Genomic DNA, 22,049 nt, shown 5'->3' with positions numbered 1-22,049 from the left:
AACTATACTTTCCTCCCATTTTGTTCAAAGGGGTTAGAAAAGGGTTAGCAGAATTGTATTGCCCCAAGGTCTGAAACCTAGCTTAGTTTGATCTTAAACCAGTGACTGTTTTAAGATGGCATGAATCAGTATCAGAGCTAAAAACACTATACTGTTGTGCTGAGAAGCTCGCATGCAAGGCTTCAGGAGTGACTTGTGTGTGTCTGTAGCAGCTCGGGCAGTACTATAGCTGAAAGGAGTGACAATCTAACTCACATGAAGGATATTGTTAAGAACGGAGCAGTCTTCTTAGCTGGCATTATTTCTCTCATCTTTTTTGTTTAAGGCCTATTCATTAGTAACTGAGCCAACCCAATAAAACAGGTAGAGTGCTGCAAATGTAGTATCTGTACAAAAATTAGACAGAGAAAAATCAGTAAACAAATCTTGAAACAGGAACGAGATGAAGATGGATGTGTAATGACATAAAGGTTTTACTGGTGATGCCTGAGAGTCCCACATATGAGTTAAGCAGGTTAGTCCAAATGGAGTTCTAACGAAAGCTTTATACCAACACGAACAGTCCTATTTATAGACATAGCGCTCTGTCTAATTATAAACTGCTGCCAGTCATGTCTAGACTAACATCGGAGCTGCTGGTGTTGAAAGTGGGGACTCAGAGTACAAGCCATCCTGTTCTTCAGATTGCAAGTTAAAATGTAGTTACAGAAACTTTGTGATGGTGTTTGAACGTTATGACATTGTGTTGCTCAAGACTCCTCATCTTTCTCCTGTTTGTCAGAAGGTGTGTCTGGTGGACATGATCTGTACAATAATTATTCATCAGCATGTGGTTAAAGGCTTGAGAACGTATCAGTGAGTGAGTGAATGGATGGAAGATCAGTAAATGACCTCCATTGCTAACTATTTTCAGCTGCTGAGTTTTAATGAGTCTTTCAACTGTTGCTACTGTGTTTTAATCTGCTCACTTACTCAGTGTTCAGTATTAAAGCAGCTTTCTAGGAGGCAAGTGTCCTGATTACAGAAGAGGTTAGTCTGATTGTATTCTGCACAGACCTTATGTTACAAGGTTCTTCTTTTTTTTTTTTTTTTTTTTTTTTTTTTTTTTTTTTAATTGAGAAATATATGCTGTGCTCACAGCTAATTAGGTTAGATGAGTGAGTGTTGTGTTTGGCAGTGCACATTCAAATACACAATTGCTATATTAAGATAAGTAACTCAGAGTTATAAACTTGAGGTTCTGATTCTGTGTCAGCGGTCTTACTTCTATGTCCTATACTTCTGAGGGGGTTCTCCTTTCAAATTTGTGATTTAATATGTATTGAATAGAGTGAAAAAAAAGATGGCAAAAAGTGGTGTCTTCCACTTTGTTTTCATTTAATGCAAGAGGCATTCCTTAGTTTATTTGATACCCTGCCTAATATCTCTTGTTAACACAAATAAGCCCAGGTCAGCTGCTCTTAAAGGTGGGGAATACTTAAAACATGTAATGCACCAATGTGAAGAAAATGTGGTGGTATTTCTGGTAAGCACACTAAATAAATAAATAATTTAGGAGCTGTGATCAAATGCCAGCTCTTACATCAGTCCTCTTTGTAATCTTTCTTGCTGATCTGTGACCTTGACCTTGTGTATGTGTTTGTATGTCAAATCTATTTTTGGGATGGACAAACTAAGTTCAGTTTAATAGGATTTATACTGCGGCTTCAGGGGATGCCTCACTATAATATAAAAATAAAAGTAATTTGAATTATTTTCAGTGAGCTTTTCAAATTTCACAGTGACTGAAAAGAACATTGAAGATATATATGCATATATATAAATATTTAATTCTGTTTAGGAAATGCTTCTTAAAGGTATCTTCGTCTGACTAGTGAACTCTTCAGTGTTCAGTAGAGACATTCTGTCTGGAGATGGTGGTTTCTGTCTAGAGAATCTCAGCAGTGGCAATGTTCCTTTTTGCTTTCATTTGACAAAAGTGTGGTTTGGCACTTATAGACGTAGGTCCTGCCCTCTGTCCTTCCCCACACCACTGCAGCAGTCACGCATCCCCACACGGAGAACTGTGAAACAACCAGTCAACAGCTTCTTTGGGGTTCACATCGGTGTCAATGAGGTCTTTAGTCCTACTTGTCCTGTAGGAGCTTTCTGTAGGAATATGTGTTGAAATGTAAGGAAGGCAGCAGGAGCAAGCAGCTGAAAATCCATAGAGCAAGACAACGCTACATGTTTTGGCAGTAGCTTCATGCTTAAATCAGACAAATTCCTGTGGAACCATGTTTTTATATGCCTTTAAATGTGCAGCTTCTGAACTAGTCTGTTTTTTTTATTATTAGAGTTCTTCATGGTGACTGAGGTTGACTCTTTTTTGTTCTACAGAGGGATGGGACTCACTAGCAGACAGTTAATGATTCACCAGTGCTGTGCATGTTCAGTAGGGTTCTTGAGAACAGGCTTAATTTTAGACATATCTAACATGGACGTGAAGCTGGTTTTGTAACTGACACTGTAGGCATATGGCTTTATAAAGGCTTAGTGAAGTTGTTGGTTTGACGTGTACTATGAAAGATGGTCCCAAATTAGCTAATGCTTACATGTAAGTAAGAGATGATAGGTTTATTTTTAATAGCTCTTTCATTTTGCTGGCTGCGTTCTTGCATGTGGAAAATCACACACTTAGAATCAATTCCACATCTATGTTGTTTTGTTTTATATCATCTTAAAATGTGTACCTATTTCAACTTTCTTGACATTAATGGAACAATCAGTAATGATAAACAGTTATTTATTGCTCTTTTGTAATTATGTCCTTCATATAGCACTCACAAAAGACAGATATAAAACATATTAGTAAAAGCTGTATTCCACAACTTCATGACAGCATATCATCTTTCTGCTTAAAATGCTTGTCATTTTTATCAACATAAAATTTGAGAAATTACTTCAAAGTTCATGCCCTTGTATTAAGGGGTAGTTAAACACTTGCCCTTGCCAGCCTTCCACTGTTCCTACCACGATTTTGTTGCAGTGTATACAGAGCCATAGTTTGCATTAATTTTTTTTTTTTTTTTGTGAAGTCAGTATTTTAACTGTTCCAATTTGACTCATGACTTAGGTCAATTTGACTCGTGGATCAGGATGAGTAGCAACCCAGTTCCTGAAGTTTGAGAGTATCATTAATTGTCTATTCGTCTCTGTATACATCTGTGTGACTTAAAAGGCTTTTAGTGTTTTAGCTGGGGATTTGTTTTGAATGTTTGCAGATTAATTCTGGCCCACTGGTAAAATGAGGAATTTGTGACATTCTGTACAGGATGTTGATGGCTTTTTCTCTTCAGGTTTCACTAAAATTGGTTCTTAAGTTGTATAATCATTTCTGCTTGATTTTATTGCTGCTTTAGAGAAAAAATATTTTTTAATTGTAATTGAACTACAAGAAACCCTCTTGTTAAAGCAGATTTTTCCTTTCCCACTTAGTAGAAGTTATATGAGCTTTTTCTGTGTCCTTAGCCTTTAGAAACATGACCTATAAAAGGCTGAAGTCTCTCACTAGCATAGAAACTATATTGCCTTTTCACTTAAAAGTCTGGGTGATTATGTATTTATTTTTTAACATGGATATATACTTTTTTTAAAAAACATATAATTGCATACTGCATGAGTGTGATCCACCTTACTGTGGAATTGCTGTGTGTGTTTTCCGTTAGTTGAAACCTATTCTGCTGAAAGTCACGAAAGTGGCTCTTATTCACAGCTAGCCATGGGACACATGGTCCCAAGTGGAACACAACCACTACTGACAATAAGAAGTGTGCCTTATTTTTAATCAGGTGTAGCTTGGCCTTTGTGAAACCAATTATTGGTTAAAATAACATAAAATTACTTACATGACAAATTACTGAACATGTATGTACAGTTATTCCACCAAATCCAAGGAATACACAATTTTATTGTAGTGCTGTGGAGAAATGGCTGTATCTTCAGATTCCTCTAACAAGAGGGAAGGTCAGAGATGTGTGGAAGTCCATTATCTGCATTGATCATAACTCAAAAGCATGATTGTCCTGAAGAGAACATTGATTTCTTCACTGTATATTAATCAAGTTTCATTCTTGGGGAACTGACACAGTTAAATGTATAATCAGTGATAAGCATTTGTGGGGGTAGGGAGGAAGGGGCAATGGGAATCTGGTTGTCAGTTTTCTTTTCATTTCTTATTGCTATGAAAGTGGTTTACAAAGAATGGAAAGATGCATCCTCTGTCTGTTCTGCTGTACCTACCTGTGTATTTTGTTGCATATCTACCCCTCTATCCTACAGTCAGATCTTGCTATATTTTTTTGTGCCCATTTGCTCTTGGTGTCTTGAATAGGAAGACTCAATTAACAAAGGCCTTTCTGTCCACTATATTTCTGAGCTTTGATCCAAATGATACCAAAGTTAGTTGGGATTTACTGATATGGGCTACCTGGGATTTCTACCCTTACTTTAGAGGAAGGACTGTTTTCATTTTCCAGCCTTAACGTTTAGTTTCTGCCTATCCTGCATTCAACAGCAGAAAAGATCATTGAGCAGTGTTTCATGAAGCAGTTTTAGATGTCAAATACTCAGTTCCTTCACAGGTGGTATCTGTAGACCGAACATCTGTTCGCCTTCATAGTAGAACTGGCAAAGAGCGTGTTTCTGAGTTCTTATCTAAATGACAGCATATCCTGATCAAGAAATTAACTTGAAGACACTCCTTAGTTCTGTAAAAATGTTGCAAAAAGAACTGTTCCTCCAGTAGTATTTGTGAGAAGAAATTCTTGTGCACGAGTCTGTGCTGAGGAATTGACTGAAATTTCCATGAAATACTCAGTTACAAGTGTAAAATGAAAGTTGCGTGAATAAGGTGGGGTCTTCCCATACATAAGCATGATCATTTCTGTCAAGTTCAATGCTTCTACTTACTAGATTAAAAAATACTAGTTTAAGGTAGGCTGACATGCGCTATGATTTTAAGACTGCCTGCACACTGTGTGGAGGATTTTGCTGGGAGAGGTTGAATGCTGGAACCAGCACTGTGTTAGTAGTGATGCATTGGAGCAGGCTGCCCAGGGAAGCAGCTGAGTCACTGTCCCTAGAGGTACTCAAAAGATGTGTGGATGTGGTGCTTTAGGGACATGGTTTAGTGGTAGACTTGGCAGCATTGGTTAATGGTTCAACTTGAGGATCTTAGAGGCCTTTTCCAACCTAAATTATTCTATAATTCTATACCCTGCTTCCCAGGCTAACCTCTGTGGGCTTCCTTGCCACCAGGCTAGACATACTCTGGCACCCAAGCTATCTTGGCTGTCTTCTGTACACATCGGGCTGCAGCACGGGCATATCTTTCTCTCTGACAGCCACTGTTCTCAGATGGCTGTCATTTATGCTCTTACTGACCCCTCTCTTGGAGAGGCACACCTCCAAGTCAAATAGGGTTCCTTCGCAAAGAGCGCTTCCCCAGGGTCTGTAAAAGTCACAGGTTAGCCAGCACAGCTCAGGCCTTTGGTCTTTCATGTAAAAATACTTTGCCTCAGAGTTTGAGGTGTTCCAGCTCCTGCTTCTCTCCTCCCGTGTGCGTAGATGTCCCCTATCTGCCCTGCTGCTTCCCTGAAAGGCTATCTGCATAAACATGAAAATCTCTCTGACATTTCCTCACCTCATTTAAACAGACAGTGGAAATATTATATTCCCTCTTGACATATTATGTATCATCCCAAAGCTCCACAATGCTGTGCGGTGGTATGGCATGGTCTGGGTGAGTCACAGATTCCCGGACTGTGGAGAAGCCCATGTGAAGTCTGAGAACGGAGTGACACTGAGATTAGATGTCTGGATCCCCCGCTTCACACCCCACAGGGACGATGCATGAACAGCTGCCCCTTCCTTGTGTGACTGGGACCACAGTTAACAGCTACACTCATTAGCATTTATACTGCAGAAGGCTTTAAAACAAAAGCCCAAGTAAACCTAACTAGTCCATACTTGCCAGAACAATTGGGTTATTTTTCGGTCCAATGGCCTGTCATATCTTATTCCCCTAGGAAAATAAACATTTCTTGTCTGCTGTGGTGTTGGTTCCATGTTTAACACCAGTTTTACGTGACTTAAGACTTCTCAGTGTTTTGTGTGCTTTAATAAAATGCTATCTCTTTGCATCTCTTCAAGCTATCGAGTCAACTGTTACGGGACCAGTTCTCTGCAGAATTTTTAAAAAGCTGTTTAAGCAGCTGAAACTGTCAGAAGGCCGTGATGGGGCTGGTTTGGCATTCTTCCCTTCAACTCAACCCCCCTTCTGCTGCCTAACGCTCTGAACAAGAGAAACCAAGGCCCCGCTTGTGTTTGGCAGTACACAGCCTAGCAAAGCAGCAGGGCAAAGGCTTTCCCGCCTCATATGCTTGTGAATACTTTGAAGCCCTGAAGTTACTGCTGTTGCTAACCCCGCCACAACCCAAAGGGCTATTTTGAAGAGGAGGCGGTGATCCGGCATGCAGCAGGACTGCTAGGTAGCACCGAGGGAAGAGCCCCGGGTGCACAGGGGCTCAGCTGCTTATGCAGGGCCTGGGGAGCCCCTGGGGAAAGCCTGGCACCACCTCCTCCTGCTGCAACATGATCCCCAGCCTGCCCTCTCCTGACAGGGCCTTTTAAAAGTGGTTGGCTATCCTTTCCATGTTTAAAATGTCTTTTGGAGTCAGTAGGGATGAACAACATGCCAGGTTGTTGGGAGGAAGCCTATTTTTGCTTTCTCAGTGGTATCCTACGATCACAGGGAACAAGTTGCATTTTTACAAATTTGTAGTGAAGAAGGCTTGTTGATTCCCAAGCTCTCTAGTGTGCAATTGTGGAAGAAGTCACCTGTTGCTGATTTTTTCTCAGTAATCTGATTACATTTGCTTTTTTCTCCTTTAAAAAATATAAAATAAAAAAATACATTTTCAAATAGAACCTTCAAAATGTCTTGACAGCCTGAATCAAACCTGTGAAGAGGTCTCAGCTGCTCCATTCATCTCAATAGATTTCTGACATAAAGCGGGGATTTAGCAAAACACTTAAATACTTGATTCTCTTAAAGCACATGCTTAAGTACTGTTGAAGTACCTGCACGCTTGTGCAGCTCTGTGGGTTTGGTACAGTTGGTTGTTGAATCAGGCCTCTTTCACTGCTTATAACCTTAGCAAAAAGTCAACTGAAATGCTTATACCACCACTCTGAATACATCCTTCCTGCCTGCTAAAGTCAAAGACAAATCGAGCTCAATACCAAATAATTCTGGGACAGCCACTCTCACTTTCCATGCTCACGTTTAGTTCACTGAATGATTCTCTTGCAATTTCCATTCCTAGTGCATCTAGGAATCTTTCTGTAGACCGTAACTTCATTGTGCTCTGCATCATCTCACTGCTGACAGTTTATAAAGATAAGGAATCATCCAAAATCCTATGTAAAAGGTGCTTTCTTACAACTATTATTGAAGCTGTGGAGAAACCCACAGCCTTTAATATATTTATTCTCAATTATTTTTCTGAAGTTTGCATCTATTATTAATCGATCTGTGAAAATACAATACAGAAAAGTAAAACCAGAAGTCAAAGACCCTGCCTGCAGTACAGCAAGTAATTGGACCCCAGGATCCCAAGCTGCCACTGCAATCACTGTACTGTATTCCTCAACTCTGTAATGATTAAAATAACTTTCTAAACCATTGCTTGATGTGGTGAGCTGTATCCACTACATTTGGGAAGATGAGAATTGGCAGGCAGTGAGCTCTAGTGAGAGACTTTCTTTTCTAACCATTAAGATGCTGAATTCATTAAATAATTAAAGATTTTAGTTTCGCATACCAGTTTGATTTCAGCTCTACAAATTCATGTTTTGATTTCAGCTCAACTTAAAATTGGAAAATAAAATTAACACATGAATTTAATCACCATTAAAATACTCTGGAATGCAGTTAATAAAAGCATTTCAACTGTGTGTATATACACATCTCAAACTCTGTATTGATCATTTTAACAATGTGCGTAAGTTTAGATAATATTTTAATGAGTGTTTGTGTGGCAGATCTGCTAGCTATTGTCAATTTACTAGATGTAGTAAATATTTAATAGTTACTGTAAGATTTTTTCCGTGATATCTTGAATTAAGACTACAGAAAATACCTCTACAGTAGAGAGTTTTATGAGTTATCTCTGTTAGAATATGCAGCTCTCCTGCCTGAATAATACCAGTCTAGCATTGTTAATTTGTGAAGTGGAACAGGGGGCTAAAGTACAGAGATTTATCTGGAAATGCTAGTCAGTAATATCAGAAAAATGACTTAAGGATGCAATTTGGCTACTTTAAGTTGTAAACCGATTTTAATTTCTTAAATGACAGCAACTGATTGTCTATTGGTTAACTGTGAAAGTACAGTTTTAGTGCCTCTGTTTAGTTTTTATAGATGAGGCATTCATCAATTTTAAAAATAAATGAATGAAAAAGTGTGTTGTGTATACACACAAGGGAAAATGCCGTTGGCTCAGATGTTGTGGTTTTAACCTGGAAGATGTGTTCTCAATTTTAATTATCTTTTGAAGTACTAATACTTTATAGTAACTGAAGCATCTTAGAGTTTATTGTTATCGTTCCATTGAAATCTTTGCAACTGATAAGTGTATCTGTAGTTTGCAAACAAAGAAGAGCTCCAACAACAGCAAAATTATAATTAATATTCTGGACAGCCATGGTTTCTATAGTTCAGTGTATGTTTTAATCTCTTATTTTCCTACTCTTCTCACAGTTTCTCCCTAGGCATTTTTTAAAAAGATGTAGGACTGATTTCCCATGGTATGCTCCACTTTGGGAGTGTCTCCCCACGTTACAGCTTTTGTGCTGTGAATCATGCTGCTGCTTTAGTTCTGTCTAGGTAAACATGACTTAATGAGCTGTGATCAGTTTGTGTTCATGTAGATTCTGAAAATAGCCTCAGAAAACAAGCATTTTATTTATTTGTAGGATATGAGAATCTGTGAAGGGTTGGAACAACAACAACAACAAAAATAGTTCATATACAGTAGTTGCATGGTGAAGAAAGTATATCAAATTTATAGTTCCTCAATTCTTTCTCAATAGTTACATACAATTTTTAGGTCTAGAGATTCATAGTTATTAGATGCTAATTTTAGAGGTTCATTGCAATAAGTCCTTACTGAGAAATGAGATGTATTTCCGTAGGGCTTTTCACTTCTCTCCACCCCATTCCTCCCCCCTCTCTCCCCCCTCTTCATTTCAGGTAGTTTCTGGAATAATATTTAATAGCACGTTTCAGTGGGTCCAGGGAATTCCTTGGTTTAGTCTATATGTTTTAAAAGGGTTGCTGAATGATTGCCTTTGTGTCCAGCTAAACATTAATTTCCAGAGCTGGTTCTGTTTCCAGTTGACTACGCTTTAGATCAGATAGAGAATGAAAAGCATACTACGTTCAAAACTTACTAGAAATGCATAGTTGTGAGATTGCTTTCAAACCCTGAAATTTACTATCAGGCTTCCCATCACAAATAAAGTGTGAGTTTAGAGATGGTTTTCATTGAAATGTAATTTCTGATTCTTGACAGGTGACTTCATCACATTTGTGTGTTGCACATTAGGCTGTGCAGGGTTTTATAATGCTGTTATAGCCGTTGCAGCACTAGATCAGAACAGATTCTTTAAAGTGTTTGGTGATGTCCTATTCCTTATGTTAACATGCTTTTCAGATTTAATTCTGTTTAATGAAGACTGCCTTGCATCAGTCTTCTGTAAAATTATGAATATTTCCTGGGCCTTTAGGAATTCCAAACAAACAAACAAACAAAAAACATAAAAATGGCAAAATGCTACTTAGAGTACATCCTTAGAGCCTGTGCTGGCTCTGTGTCATCTGCAGTAGTCTTTTTGAGAACCTGAGGGATTTGCATAAATGCTTTGTCTTTTTTTTTTTTTTTTTAATTTTATTTTTTTAATTACCCAGAGCTGCAAATAATAATGTCTTAATGGTGCATTTGGTTGTGACTTTGACTTAAAGGTAGCCTGCAAGGCACAACACAGTGAAAGATATGCAATTTTATTTTCTTAAACACAAAATACAAGGGATCAAGTGCTATTTGCTCCTTTATACAAACAGCATGCTGTGAACCTAATTCCATTTTTAAATGCAAAAATGTAGCTGCAGATAAACAATTTATTTTCGGAAGCTCAAAAACTTCATTTTCTAGATACAGTGCATTCCCAAATATTTGAGGAAAGAATCTTAGTTTTATTGACGTTACACTTGCTGGATACCTGATGTATATACATCAGAAGCATAATGTATTTGTTGGACTTTCTGTTCAAGGATTTGATTTTTTTGTTATTTAAACCACTTTAGATTGAAACTTTGTAAAGTCCACCCAGAGACGTACAGGTTTTTGAAGGAACAGTGAGATGATAGGTAATTTCTAATTAGACAAATCCAAGTTTGAGTTGTATTTGAACAAACACAGTGTCTTCTGCAGGTAATTATGTAAGTGCTGGTCAATGTACACTTGTATTTCTGAGAGAAACATTGTGACCTTAGTAATAGCTACCAACTTTTAATTTGATATTTAGGTACATGAGGTATACATATCTACACTACAATGAATTGCTGGTGTTTTAATTCTGTGATTTTGTTTTCCCTTTTTTTTTTTTCTTTTTTTTTTTTTCAGAGAGTTCTTAGTTTTTCTCTAAACCACTTAAAATGTAATAAGAATGTAGCTATGTATTTGTACAGAGGGGTATATGAACTTATGAACTAATATTATGGCTGTGTAGCTGTTCTGATTCTTTACTTTTTTCATATCTGATATTTTTCTGACTTCTAGTTGTCTTTAGCTTTTGAATTAAAAAAAAAAAAAATCCTCCAAGAAATCAATCATAAAACATTCATTTACTTTAAAGATGCATGGGTTTCACCTGTGTATGTCCATTTGGAAACTTGTATTTACAAGTTTAAACATGCTTTTAGTTTGTGAAAAAGAATTGCAGAGCTAGATACATTGAAAGACACTAAGCTGTTCACATATTGAATATTTATACCAATTTAGAAAGAGGAGGAGTAGGCATGTGTGCTGTAATGATTTCAATATTGAACTGTGTTGAACTGTTCATGCTATCGTTGACTGGTGTAATAGTAATATAACTTAAATCCTAAAGAGATGTGTCTAACATAAAAGCCATTGTTTTGTTTTTCAAAACAGATTTTTATAGCATAATGTCTTATTCAAGGAAGTATTTTGTAGAGATGTTCTACAAGAATTGCTTTGAAAATAATAGTTTTCAAGGAAGGCCTGTTTTTTCACCATTTTACATTTAATACATGGAAATGATGTAAAAATAAATATCTTCCAACAAAGATCTACCAGGAAGCATCATTTTCTCCGTTTCTATTGCCTTTATCTTCTAATAATAACAGTTTTAAATAATAAAGATTTCCTCCATGCTGTACTATCATGCCAAGTTTTGCATTACTAGATAATCCTGGGCAGCAGCGGCAATTTGGTTTTTAATTCTGGCAGTATCATCTACCTGCTAAACAGAAGTGTGGTCATACATGTTGCTACTTATTTTGAAAACAGGTATTTGAAACAGATTCAACATGAACCCAAACGCTGACTTCAGGCATGCCTTTTCCCATTAATTCTCTTCTACAGCAATTGTGTTCATACCTGTGTATTTACATAGTAAGAAGAAAGATCAATGCAACTGTGAAATAAAATTTTGTATTTTTTTCTAAGCAATATTTAGATTTTATTTCCGTGGTTGCCATTCCCTGTTTTGAACTGTAGGGTAGAGAAATTCAATGAGCATAGTAGCTATGCTTATAATAGTGAAAATGATTGAGACAGAAAACTTTATGTAGAATTTGAGTTTAAAGTAAACAAAGTTCTTCAGATTAGATGGCATGGACTCTCTGCTTTACTCAATTATTAATGTATTCCAGCATGTGGTTATCACTGAAATATCCTGTATCTTTCTAAAATGGTATGTTAAAAAAAAATCTGATGCAATTTATTTAGATCTTACCCTAATCTTTTTTTCTTGACCACTGTTTTTTTGTCTTTGTTTCCCTTAGGAATTCTACATGCTTGATGGAGATGGAAAAAGATGAAAAACAAACTGGATTCATGGAGAAGGGTGAAGAAGGCAAATACTTAATGGAACTTCATTACCTTAGAAGCGTGTTCTAAATACTCTTCCTAGACATCTTTCATAAATATTCAATATATCAACACAGTGACATGATTGGAAATCTGGCTCATCAAACAGTATACACTGGAAGAAGCCTACTTGGAATGTGACTGTATTGTTTCTAAGAGTTTGTGAGAAAATGCTATAGACATCTACCTATTATTTATTAACTCTGCATCTCAATTCAACTGCAGCAAACTAGTCTTTGAAGTGAATAGAAACAGAGCCCTTTTGGATACTTTTGTTGAACATGACTCATGGAGAAGAGCTTGGCTCTGAGATGCACCAGGATTCTGTTGTTCTAACTTACCTAGAGGGATTACTAATGCATCAAGCAGCAGGAGGCTCAGGTACTGCAGTTGACAAAAAGTCTACTGGGCATAGTGGAGAGGATCAGAACTTTAAGATTTCTGGAAATATATTTCCCAATTGTCAAAGTAATGGTCCAGTTCTTAACACAAATACGTATCAGGGATCTGGCATGCTGCATCTCAAAAAAGCAAGACTGTTGCAGTCTTCTGAAGACTGGAATGCAGCAAAGAGAAGGCGGTTGTCTGATTCCATTGTGGATTTAGATGGAAAAAAGGAAGCGTTGCTAGCTGGCATGGTTGAAAATGTGCCTAAAGGCAAACAAGATAGCACATTACTTGCCTCTTTGCTTCAGTCATTCAGCTCTAGACTGCAGAGTGTTGCTCTGTCACAGCAGATTAGGCAGAGCCTTAAGGAGCAAGGATATTCCCTTAGCCATGATTCTTTACAGGTGGAGAAGGATTTAAGGTGCTATGGTGTTGCATCCAGTCACCTGAAGACCCTTTTGAAGAAGAGCAAAGCAAAGGATCAGAAGTTGGACAACAGCCTGCCTGATATAACAAAGAACGTGCCCAATGAGAGGTTTATAGAATCTCCTCATGCAGTGCAGAGTGGACCTAAAGTGATAAATGAGCCACTGTCATGTGCTGCAAGATTACAAGCTGTTGCAAGTATGGTAGAGAAACGATCCAGTCCTGCTGCTTCACCAAAGCCCAGTGTAGCATGCAGCCAGCTAGCTTTACTCCTTTCAAGTGAAGCTCACTTGCAGCAGTACTCCAGGGAACATGCTTTAAAAGCACAAAATGCAAATCAAATAGCAAGTGAGAGACTTGCAGCTATGGCCAGATTACAAGAAAGTGCTCAGAAAGATATTGGCCAATTCAATTTAGCAAAAGGAATGACAAGCCATCTCAATGGTCAAACAGGATCATCAACCAAAACGGTATCAAGCAAAAGCAATATAGCACCATTTCAGAGTTCAGTAGGAATCACGCATTCGCCTCCCAAAAATGTGGGATTCAAAAGTACTTTGGAAAGGAGGAGTAATGTGAAAACCTCTCCCAGCAACAGTTTGCTCTTACATCTTCTGAAAAGCCAGAATACTACCAAACAATTAAAAGTGCATGAAGAGAGCAGCACACCGACAACTATCGATGAGTATTCAGATAACAATCCTAGCTTTACCGATGACAGCAGTGATGACGAAAGCTCCCATTCTAACTGTCTTCCCATAGACTTATCCTTTAAACAGAGGACAGATAAACCAGATGCAGGTCCGCCTGCATCATTGGATAACTTGACTCAGTCTTTGCTTCATAGCTGGGACCCAAAAGTTTCTTGTCCAGAGAACAAGGAAGACAAAGACACTCCAAAGGCATCTAAGCTGAATCCCCATCAAAAAGTAACACTACTTCAATTGTTACTTGGGCATAAGAGTGAAGAAAAGGTTGACAAAGGTAATGAGCCTCAGGGACCACACAGTGCAGCTGATGTGGCAAAATTCACTGTACAGACTGGTAAAAGGACTCCTGTTACTGACAGTCCCAGTGCAAATCGAATGACTCCACTAAGCACTCCACCTTTGCTTGCTTCTACAAAAGCAGACTCTCCTATAAATCTCTCTCACCAGTCGTTAGCCATCAAGCGTAACTCACCACCATATGCCTGCAGCATCCAGCCAGACAGGCTGGTGAATCCTGCATCTAAACATTTGATAGACCTTTCTAAAAGCAAAGAAATTCAAGGAGCCAAGCTGAGCAGAAATGATAGTCCACAAAACTCTTCAGCTTTCAGTGCCAGCAAGCTGTTGCAGAATCTTGCTCAGTGTGGTATGCAGACTTCCATGTCAAGTGAAGAACAAAGACCTAGCAAACATCTGTTAGCAGGGAACACAGATAAACCTGTAGGCTTGATTGATAGATTGAACAGCCCTCTGCTTACAAATAAATTGAGTACGCATGAAGAAAATAACAAAATATTCAGTTGTCAGTCTGTACCCACTGAACAAGGACTTCCAGGTTCGGAAATAGAAAATCTCCTTGAAAGGCGCACTGTCCTTCAGCTGCTTCTGGGAACTCCCAATAAAGGTAAAAGTGAAAAGAAAGAGAGGATGCTTTTAAGAGATGAAGGTTCTCAGGAACAGACAGATAAGGCTTTGAATGAGCAAATATTGACAGTGAAAATAAAAACTGAACCATCTGAAGAATCAAATGTTCCTTATAATTCAAATGCACAACAAATAAGAGAGTGCAAGGGTAACAAATTTCAAGGATTTATTCATTCACTGCAGAGAAACACAGCTGCTTCTCCAGCATCTGAGGAGATGAAACCTGAGCCTCTTTCACCTCAAGATTTTTCTTTTTCCAAAAATGGTCTGCTAAGTAGATTGCTGAGACAAAATCAGGATAGTTACCCTGCAGATGAGCTGGACAGAAGTCACCGAAACAATGAGCTAACACACCTGGAATCAAAGAGTCTTTGCACAGTACCGAAGAAGAGGAAGCTTCATGCTGAGCCTTTGGAAAGTCCATTAAAAAAGATGAAAACTAATGTGTCTGATGCTGCAAACAATCATGTTTCTCCTACAGAGGCACTGTATGGACCTTTGCTAAACCAGCAAGAACTGAAATTCAGCAGAAGTGATTCTGAATTTAAATATGCTGTAAGTCATGGTTCAAATAATGAAAGTGAAAATAGGGGTTGGTCTAGAGATAGTAAAGGCTTTAATGTGTTGAAACAGCTGCTTCTCTCAGAAAACTGTGAGAGAGATCTGTCACAGCATAGGAATAACTTACTAATGGAAGGCAAGAAAAGAGGAAACAAAAGCAATGCAACAATTAAACCTGAATTCAGCATTTCTTCAGTAAACACATTAATGGGAAGTCCTGTGCAACAGAGCAATTGTGTAGATCACAGAACATTTCACTATCCAGTAGTGGTAAAAAGTCCTGCCAGTTCCCCCTTTCCCGAACATTTGGGGAGTACAGTATCTAGGCTTGAATCTGACCAGTTTAGTGTGTGTCCTGTGCCCAGTGAGAAAGGTCCCATCAGATGGGTTATCACAGGTATGGACAAGAATGATTATGAAAAAGACTCTCCAAGACTGACCAAAACCAATCCGATATTGTACTACATGTTACAGAAAGGCGGCAACTCCATTAGCAGCCAAGAAGCACAGGACAAAGAAATTTGGAATGAATCTTCATTTACTGGTAGTTCAACTCATGTTACAATCAAAGAGGAGTTAACATCTGATGCAGAGCTTGAAACTCCTTTTAATAACTTAAGAAGCCCTTACAACAGCCATATGGGGAATAAGACCTCTCATCAACATGGTGTGAACGGTGAAGTGCATGGACTTCTGGAAAAAGTGCTAACAATCAAAAAAGAGCCAGAATAAACTACAGTCTCATCGATGAGTTTACAATCAGTGGTTTTGAATCTTTGTTAAAAAAAAAAAAAAAAAAAGAAAGAAAAAAATAAAAATGAATACGAACTTGACTACTGTACAAATTGAGCATGATTTTAGAAAAGCATGGCCTAATTGAAACATGTTTTCATTTGATAAACTTTTTATTTTTCTGGTGATGTTATTTAAAATACATGTAGATAAAATTTGCTTTACAATAGATCATCACAAGGAAGTTAGGTTGTAATTTGTACAAGACATCTCTGTATGCATCAAAATAAGTTATGAGTACTCTTTGATCAGAGTCTTATTTGGATCTGCAAGTCTTTGGTATAAGATAAAGTGTAAGCGTACAGCCTAAGTGGTGGTAATGCTGCGTTTCCTCCCTTTCCTGTAAAATAATCCTTATTTTTGGAAGCCTGAGCATAGAGACAGTGTACCTTTTTTTTGAATGTTTAATAAGTTTTGTGAAATTTTAAGAATAACTTTAAAGAAATGGAGCAGTCCGTCCAAGGTATTAGCTTGTCACACAGGGAAAACCTGTGCCAGTGTTAATAACTGAACTGCACTGAAATGTAATTTTTAGTGCTTCCAAATTTTATTTTATTTTTAAACCTTGTTTGTGGTCCTGCCAGAATAGCGGTGTAAAATCTATTTTTCTTCTTTGCCCTGCTTTTGACAAAAGCCTTCCTCAAATCCTTAGCTATAGTTAAGAGTTCCTAGTTACGATTGTTTGCTTTTTGTTTTTTTCTAGGTTTTTATATAAAAGGCAGATTTTCATATATTGTGCAAATACTACATGAGTCTTTTGTTGGTGCATTCCTGTCATTTCCCTCCTTAACAGGGGAAAGTCAAAATGCCTCTTGGAGTACTGCATTTCAGAAAGCTTAGCACATAGATTTTGTGAGGAAAATGGTGGAAAGTTTGTGAAACAGCTAATCAGAATTGTTTGTTTAGCATCATCTTGCTTCTTTTAACGAAGAATACCAACTGCACTAAAGCAGCACATCAGGCTTCCACTCAAATATAGAATAGGATTTTAATGAAAAAATGTGTTGGCCTCTTCCTACAACTAGGGGAAAAAAATCCATATTCTGCCAATATTTACTACTCTCCGAACAGCTGATGCACAGTTTAATGCACTGCCTTTTCTCTGCAGAAAACTTGGTTTCAGAATAATTTTTCAGGTTGCACTGAGGATAAAATTGTAGTTTTGTCATGTTTTGTAATGGGTAGAGGGACATGTCTCAGAAATTCTCCTCTGCCCTTTTCATCAGTCCCCACCTGTGCTGTGATTTGTAACATCTGGCAATATCAGCCTGAGATGGGAATAACTGAAAATTGCAGTCAAAGCGGAGACACCTTAAAAGAATTGCTGACTGGGGAAGAGCCAAGCAGCACTGTTAACACTGTCAGTGTTAACTCCATTCGGAACCCTTACTTCTCCCGGGGGAGGAGGAGGACAAAATCTGGTTCCTCTAAATTATATGCTTTAAAAGTTTTACTGAACTTTTAACTCCTCTGAAAGAATGTTCTCTGTAGCTTTTAATTTCATTGATAATTCCCTGAGCTATCAGAAAACAGCTTAATAGCTGGCTTGCACAGATAATGAAAGCTGCACTCCTTGTAATGTTGACCATTTTCACCATTGAGAGCTGATGACATGACAAAACTCTGCTATTTCTTGTTTCACTCAAGTTTGCAGAGATGAGTGGTGGGGCATTTTGCTCTCTTCCTTCCTGGTTTTGTTTCAGAGACACTTTTCCCAGCCTTCAGGCTCACCTAGACAGAGTGAGCTGTTGTCCCCTTCTCATCCTCTGCCCGCCGCCTAAGATTAGTTTCCCTTCTTTCCAGTGCAGTCCCTACTGAAAAGGACTTCTGCCTGCCAGCTGGAAAATGCACCACGATTATGTTTAACCCTCCTGGGGATATCTTCTTTTAGGGAACACAAATGTTTGGCAGTATCCAATATAAAACATTCCCCTGGTTTATACGAGAAATAACAGAGCAACTTAAAGATATATTTTTATGTTATTTGGGTGAAGCGTAATATATTAATGGGCTGTACAAAGAAGATTTATATTTTAAAGCCTTCATGCAAATCTAATATCACTTTAAATGTCATTGTCTGAAGAGTACTATAGAAATAAATTTTGTCTTTAATATTTGCATTTATAAGTGGCCCAATGACAATTCAGATGTCTCATAGAATAGTCATTAATGATATAAAGTATATTTTGCATTGACAGTGGAACTGAATTCTTTTTATATGAGTCAATCCAACAGAAGTATTAAAAAAAAAAAAAAAAAAGGAAAAAAAAAAAAGATGGCATTTTTTCCATCCATTAAACATCTCTTAAAGTCTTAATCGATTATTTTTCTTGAAACAACATGTATATAGCTAGGAAATATATACAATATAGAATAATAGATGCTCCCCGGAGTAAATACAGGGCTATAATTTGTTTGAAGGGCTCCACAGAAAAATGCAGCTTAAATGGAGGTGAAATAATCTGTGAAAATTTCATCAAAGCAAGGTTCAGATGAAAAGTAGGGAAGAGTCTAACCCTAACAAAAAGTAATATTGGAGTCTAGGAGTGTGCTTTACCTATGTATTTATTCTATGGTAGTCTGTTGTTATAATATATACTTTGGAACATTTAATTTTTAAAGTTTTTAAATTTTTTTAAAGTTTTATAAAAACATTTAAGTTAAAATGTTAAGTTTGACTAGTTAATGATTTAGCTTTCTTTTAAGTGGTGTTAATGAAAGGATATTACAATTCTCACACATCTTTAAACTATAATACACAAGAATTTAATTGTAGGTCATGCTGTTCATAGAGGAATCTTGCCTGTTGTGGTCACTGCAATCTCAAAGCAGTGTGTAGCATAACGATGAGGCCCTTGAGAGGGAAGGGCATGCTAACAATGCTCTTCAGTTGGCTGCTAAAAGGGCAACAGTCTTCTATGTGAAATTCTCCAGCATCACCTGTGTTAGTGCCCCCTAGGGAAGAGAGTTCTTTTTCAAAATCTGCTCCATCCACATTTACAGCCTTCAAACCTGAGGACCGAAGGCTTTTTCATTATTTTTTATCTTGTAGCTTGGGTGAGTGAAAAGGAGTCACAGTTGTCATCCTTGGGATATCTTCCCTCTGTTCTTCCATCAGAAAAGGGAGGTGCAGGAGCTGGGTTTGCTGCCCCAGCAGAAGAACTGGTAGGGCTTGCCAAGTTTTCCCAAGCAACCCAAAAGATCCTTGATTTCCCCCCATCGCTGCCACAAACCAAGGTCATTTGTTGCATAATGCTCTGTGTTCTCATCAAATCTGGTCTCCTTGGTTCAGTAGATACTTACTGCTAGGATATGTGTTTCAGCTGTGCCCAGTATGCTTCTCAGCCTGTGGGAATGGAGGCTTCAAAGATAAGTCTTCTGTCTTAGGTTGAGGTTGCAGCTAGGCCTTTAGACTGTAGATGTGAAGACGAGCAGGGCTGTGTCAGATAAGGGGAGCAGTAGCAAGAGGTGCGGGACTGTTGGGTTCTGTTGTGTGACCTCCCCATCCTAGAAGCAGGGAGGGAGGAGAGGAGGTTGCAATGCAGTTGTAAACGGAGGAGACTTCTGGAGGAAAGCTGCCTCCACCTCATGGAACAGTGAAGAAGTGAGATAGGAATGTGTCTATGCCACACCTAAAGTTGTAGCTGCAGCCCCTTGCGACTTGTACCGGAATTAGCTTGAACCTTTCTTAACTCTGAGTAGTTGCAGCAGCAGTGATGCTAAGTGCCCGATGCCTTGCTCGAGGTTGGATCTCCAGGCTTGTGCTGCTTCATCTGCCATGTCACTGCAGTGCTCAAACCAGATAGGTCTGGGGTTTGACTTGTAATTCCCAAACAGATATGCCTTTTGTTTCCAGAGGGAAGTGTAAGAGACTGAGGTAACCAGATTTTTAGCATCTCCTCTGCCACAGTGTGAGGCAGTGATAGGGGGGTGACACACAACTGCAGAATAAAAGCTGTGTTGCTAGAGGGCTTCTCCGCTGATACCACTTAACCTGTCAGCGCAGTTTGAGAAGTTTATAAACACTGTCAGATCAAAAGGGAATTCAGCCATAACTTTCACTTTTCTTAGCCATTTTCTCTTAGTAATATTTTTAAATTTTTGATTTACAAATCTTTTTAAAAGAAAGAGATGAATGGTTTAAATTTTCCCTGTTAAATGTTGGTGAAAGTATTACAGCTCTCATTGACATCAGTGACATGATATTACCGGTTTGTTCTCTGCAACATCTTACAGAGGAGTAAACTGGTAAGTATATATTATATATATTTATATATAATGTAAATATATTGACTTGTTACACCTATAATATGTTGAAATTGGTTTTTAAAAGGTGATGTAAATAGTGGTTTCCTTAATGAAAAATACATATTTTGTATTGTTCTAATGCAAAGGAAAAGAAAAACCTTTTAATCTTTTTTTTTTTTTTTTTTTTTTTTGTTATGTATATTCCATGTATAAGTGTAAATATGATCAAATAGGTTTAAAAACTTTTGCATGTATGTATACAGTTGCAAGTCTGGAAGAATGTATAGAAAAATACTTTTATTTAAAGTTGTGATAACCTGCTGCATGAAAAGTGCATGGGGGACCCTGTGCATCTGTGCGTTGGCAAAAATGTCTTAACAAGTCAGGTCAGTTCAAAACACAACAGTATTCCACTTCTGGACATGACTTCTGCTGTGGTATTTTAGCTTTGTGAAAGAATGTGCTTCAAAACAAAAGGGTCTGGGAAAAAAAAACGCAAAACTACTTTTAAAACATGAAGTACTCATACAACTATAATCAGTCACGTAAGTTCAGGATTCCATTTTACATAATTGAAATATTGTACCAGGACTGTTCCATTGCTGTAAAACAAAGGAATATTGATTTTTCATTGCCGTACATAAGAATTTGGGATTTTACCACAACCAATTTTATTGTGATGTGTTTTCAGTAATTTATCTAACTGGTCTCATTTTTTATTAGAAATTAATTTCTTCATGTGATGTCACAAAACTGTACATATTGCAGTGTGAAGTTTTTTTAAATCTTTCAGTGTTTACTTCCTGCAGAAGATTTGAATAAATGAGAAAAATGCATTGTCTTGCTGGTTTTTAAATCTGCTTTATTTCATGGGTACGTTTTGTTATTAGAGTGCTAGTGGGCTTTATGCATCGGTGCTATTAATATAAATTTCTGACAACAAAAATATCTCAAGGAATTTAGGGGGATGTATTCTTCAGCAAGGCTACTGACTGGAAACAGAATCAAGGAGCTGGAAATGAAACAATCTAAATCAGATTAGCAGCTTTACTTTACAAAGCACTCCATTATGTTTTATTCAAATATCCTGCTCCTTATTAACTTGAAATCAGTGACCATAAACTAGAAACCTTTAAATGGAATTTTTTAATTTGAAAATTGTTTTAAGCAAACATTGAAACAAATTCAAGTTGCCTGTCCTGTGCAGGGCAAGAAATGTGTACTTTCCAATTAAAATCTACTTTTGCCCAAATCACAAAGGGGACTTTTCAGTTGTGTTGAGCTTAGGTTCTTAAGCAAACGTGGAAAACTGAACACAATTTGTCTGTGAAGACTGTAGAAAGATCTAACAGTGTGTTTGCATCATATTCTACAGTTTTTTTTAGGTTAGCTTATGACATCAGTGCCACTGGTGGGTTGCAACATTAGTGCAAGTGGCATTTCCCCAGAGAATTTTTGTTCGAGGTCATACAGGTGCACTATTGAGAGCTGTATGTTTGCAAGTGAGCAATTGGGTCATGACTGTCTTGGGTAACAGTAACAGCGATTTGCATGGATCATCCTATAATTTCTGATTTCTTCAGACAGATAAACATGCTTCTGTGAGGTTCTTTGGAAGCTTTCTGGAAAGTATAAATTATAATCCATAAATTTAATTTTAAAATGATAATAGTAACTCCATAGATTTCAGGTGGGTTTTCATGAGGTGTATTGCTGAGCATTTTGATTGATTGTTATCGTAAATCAGATAGGGTCTGGATACTGGCTGTCTTAAAGTATGATG

At 37.7% G+C, this 22,049-nt stretch overlaps 1 protein-coding gene across 10 annotated transcripts in view; it reads left to right on the top strand.

Moving 5' to 3' along the window:
• The window catches only part of NRIP1 (nuclear receptor interacting protein 1), a 77,996-nt gene extending 56,889 nt beyond the window's left edge, over positions 1-21,107 (top strand). For all 10 annotated transcript variants that reach the window (XM_084306225.1, XM_084306221.1, XM_084306223.1 and 7 more), the window contains one exon: positions 12,134-21,107. In XM_084306225.1, coding sequence (XP_084162351.1) covers positions 12,500-15,958 — 3,459 coding nt within the window. In that variant the 5' untranslated portion in view covers positions 12,134-12,499 and the 3' untranslated portion in view covers positions 15,959-21,107. The remainder of the gene's footprint in view (positions 1-12,133) is intronic.
• Positions 21,108-22,049: the final 942 nt, after the last annotated feature.

Source organism: Netta rufina, assembly GCF_964035555.1.
Source record: "Netta rufina genome assembly, chromosome: 1".
Taxonomy (NCBI): Eukaryota; Metazoa; Chordata; class Aves; order Anseriformes; family Anatidae; genus Netta; species Netta rufina.
Note: the sequence above shows the minus strand (reverse complement) of the source record. Positions and strands in the feature narration are given on the sequence as shown.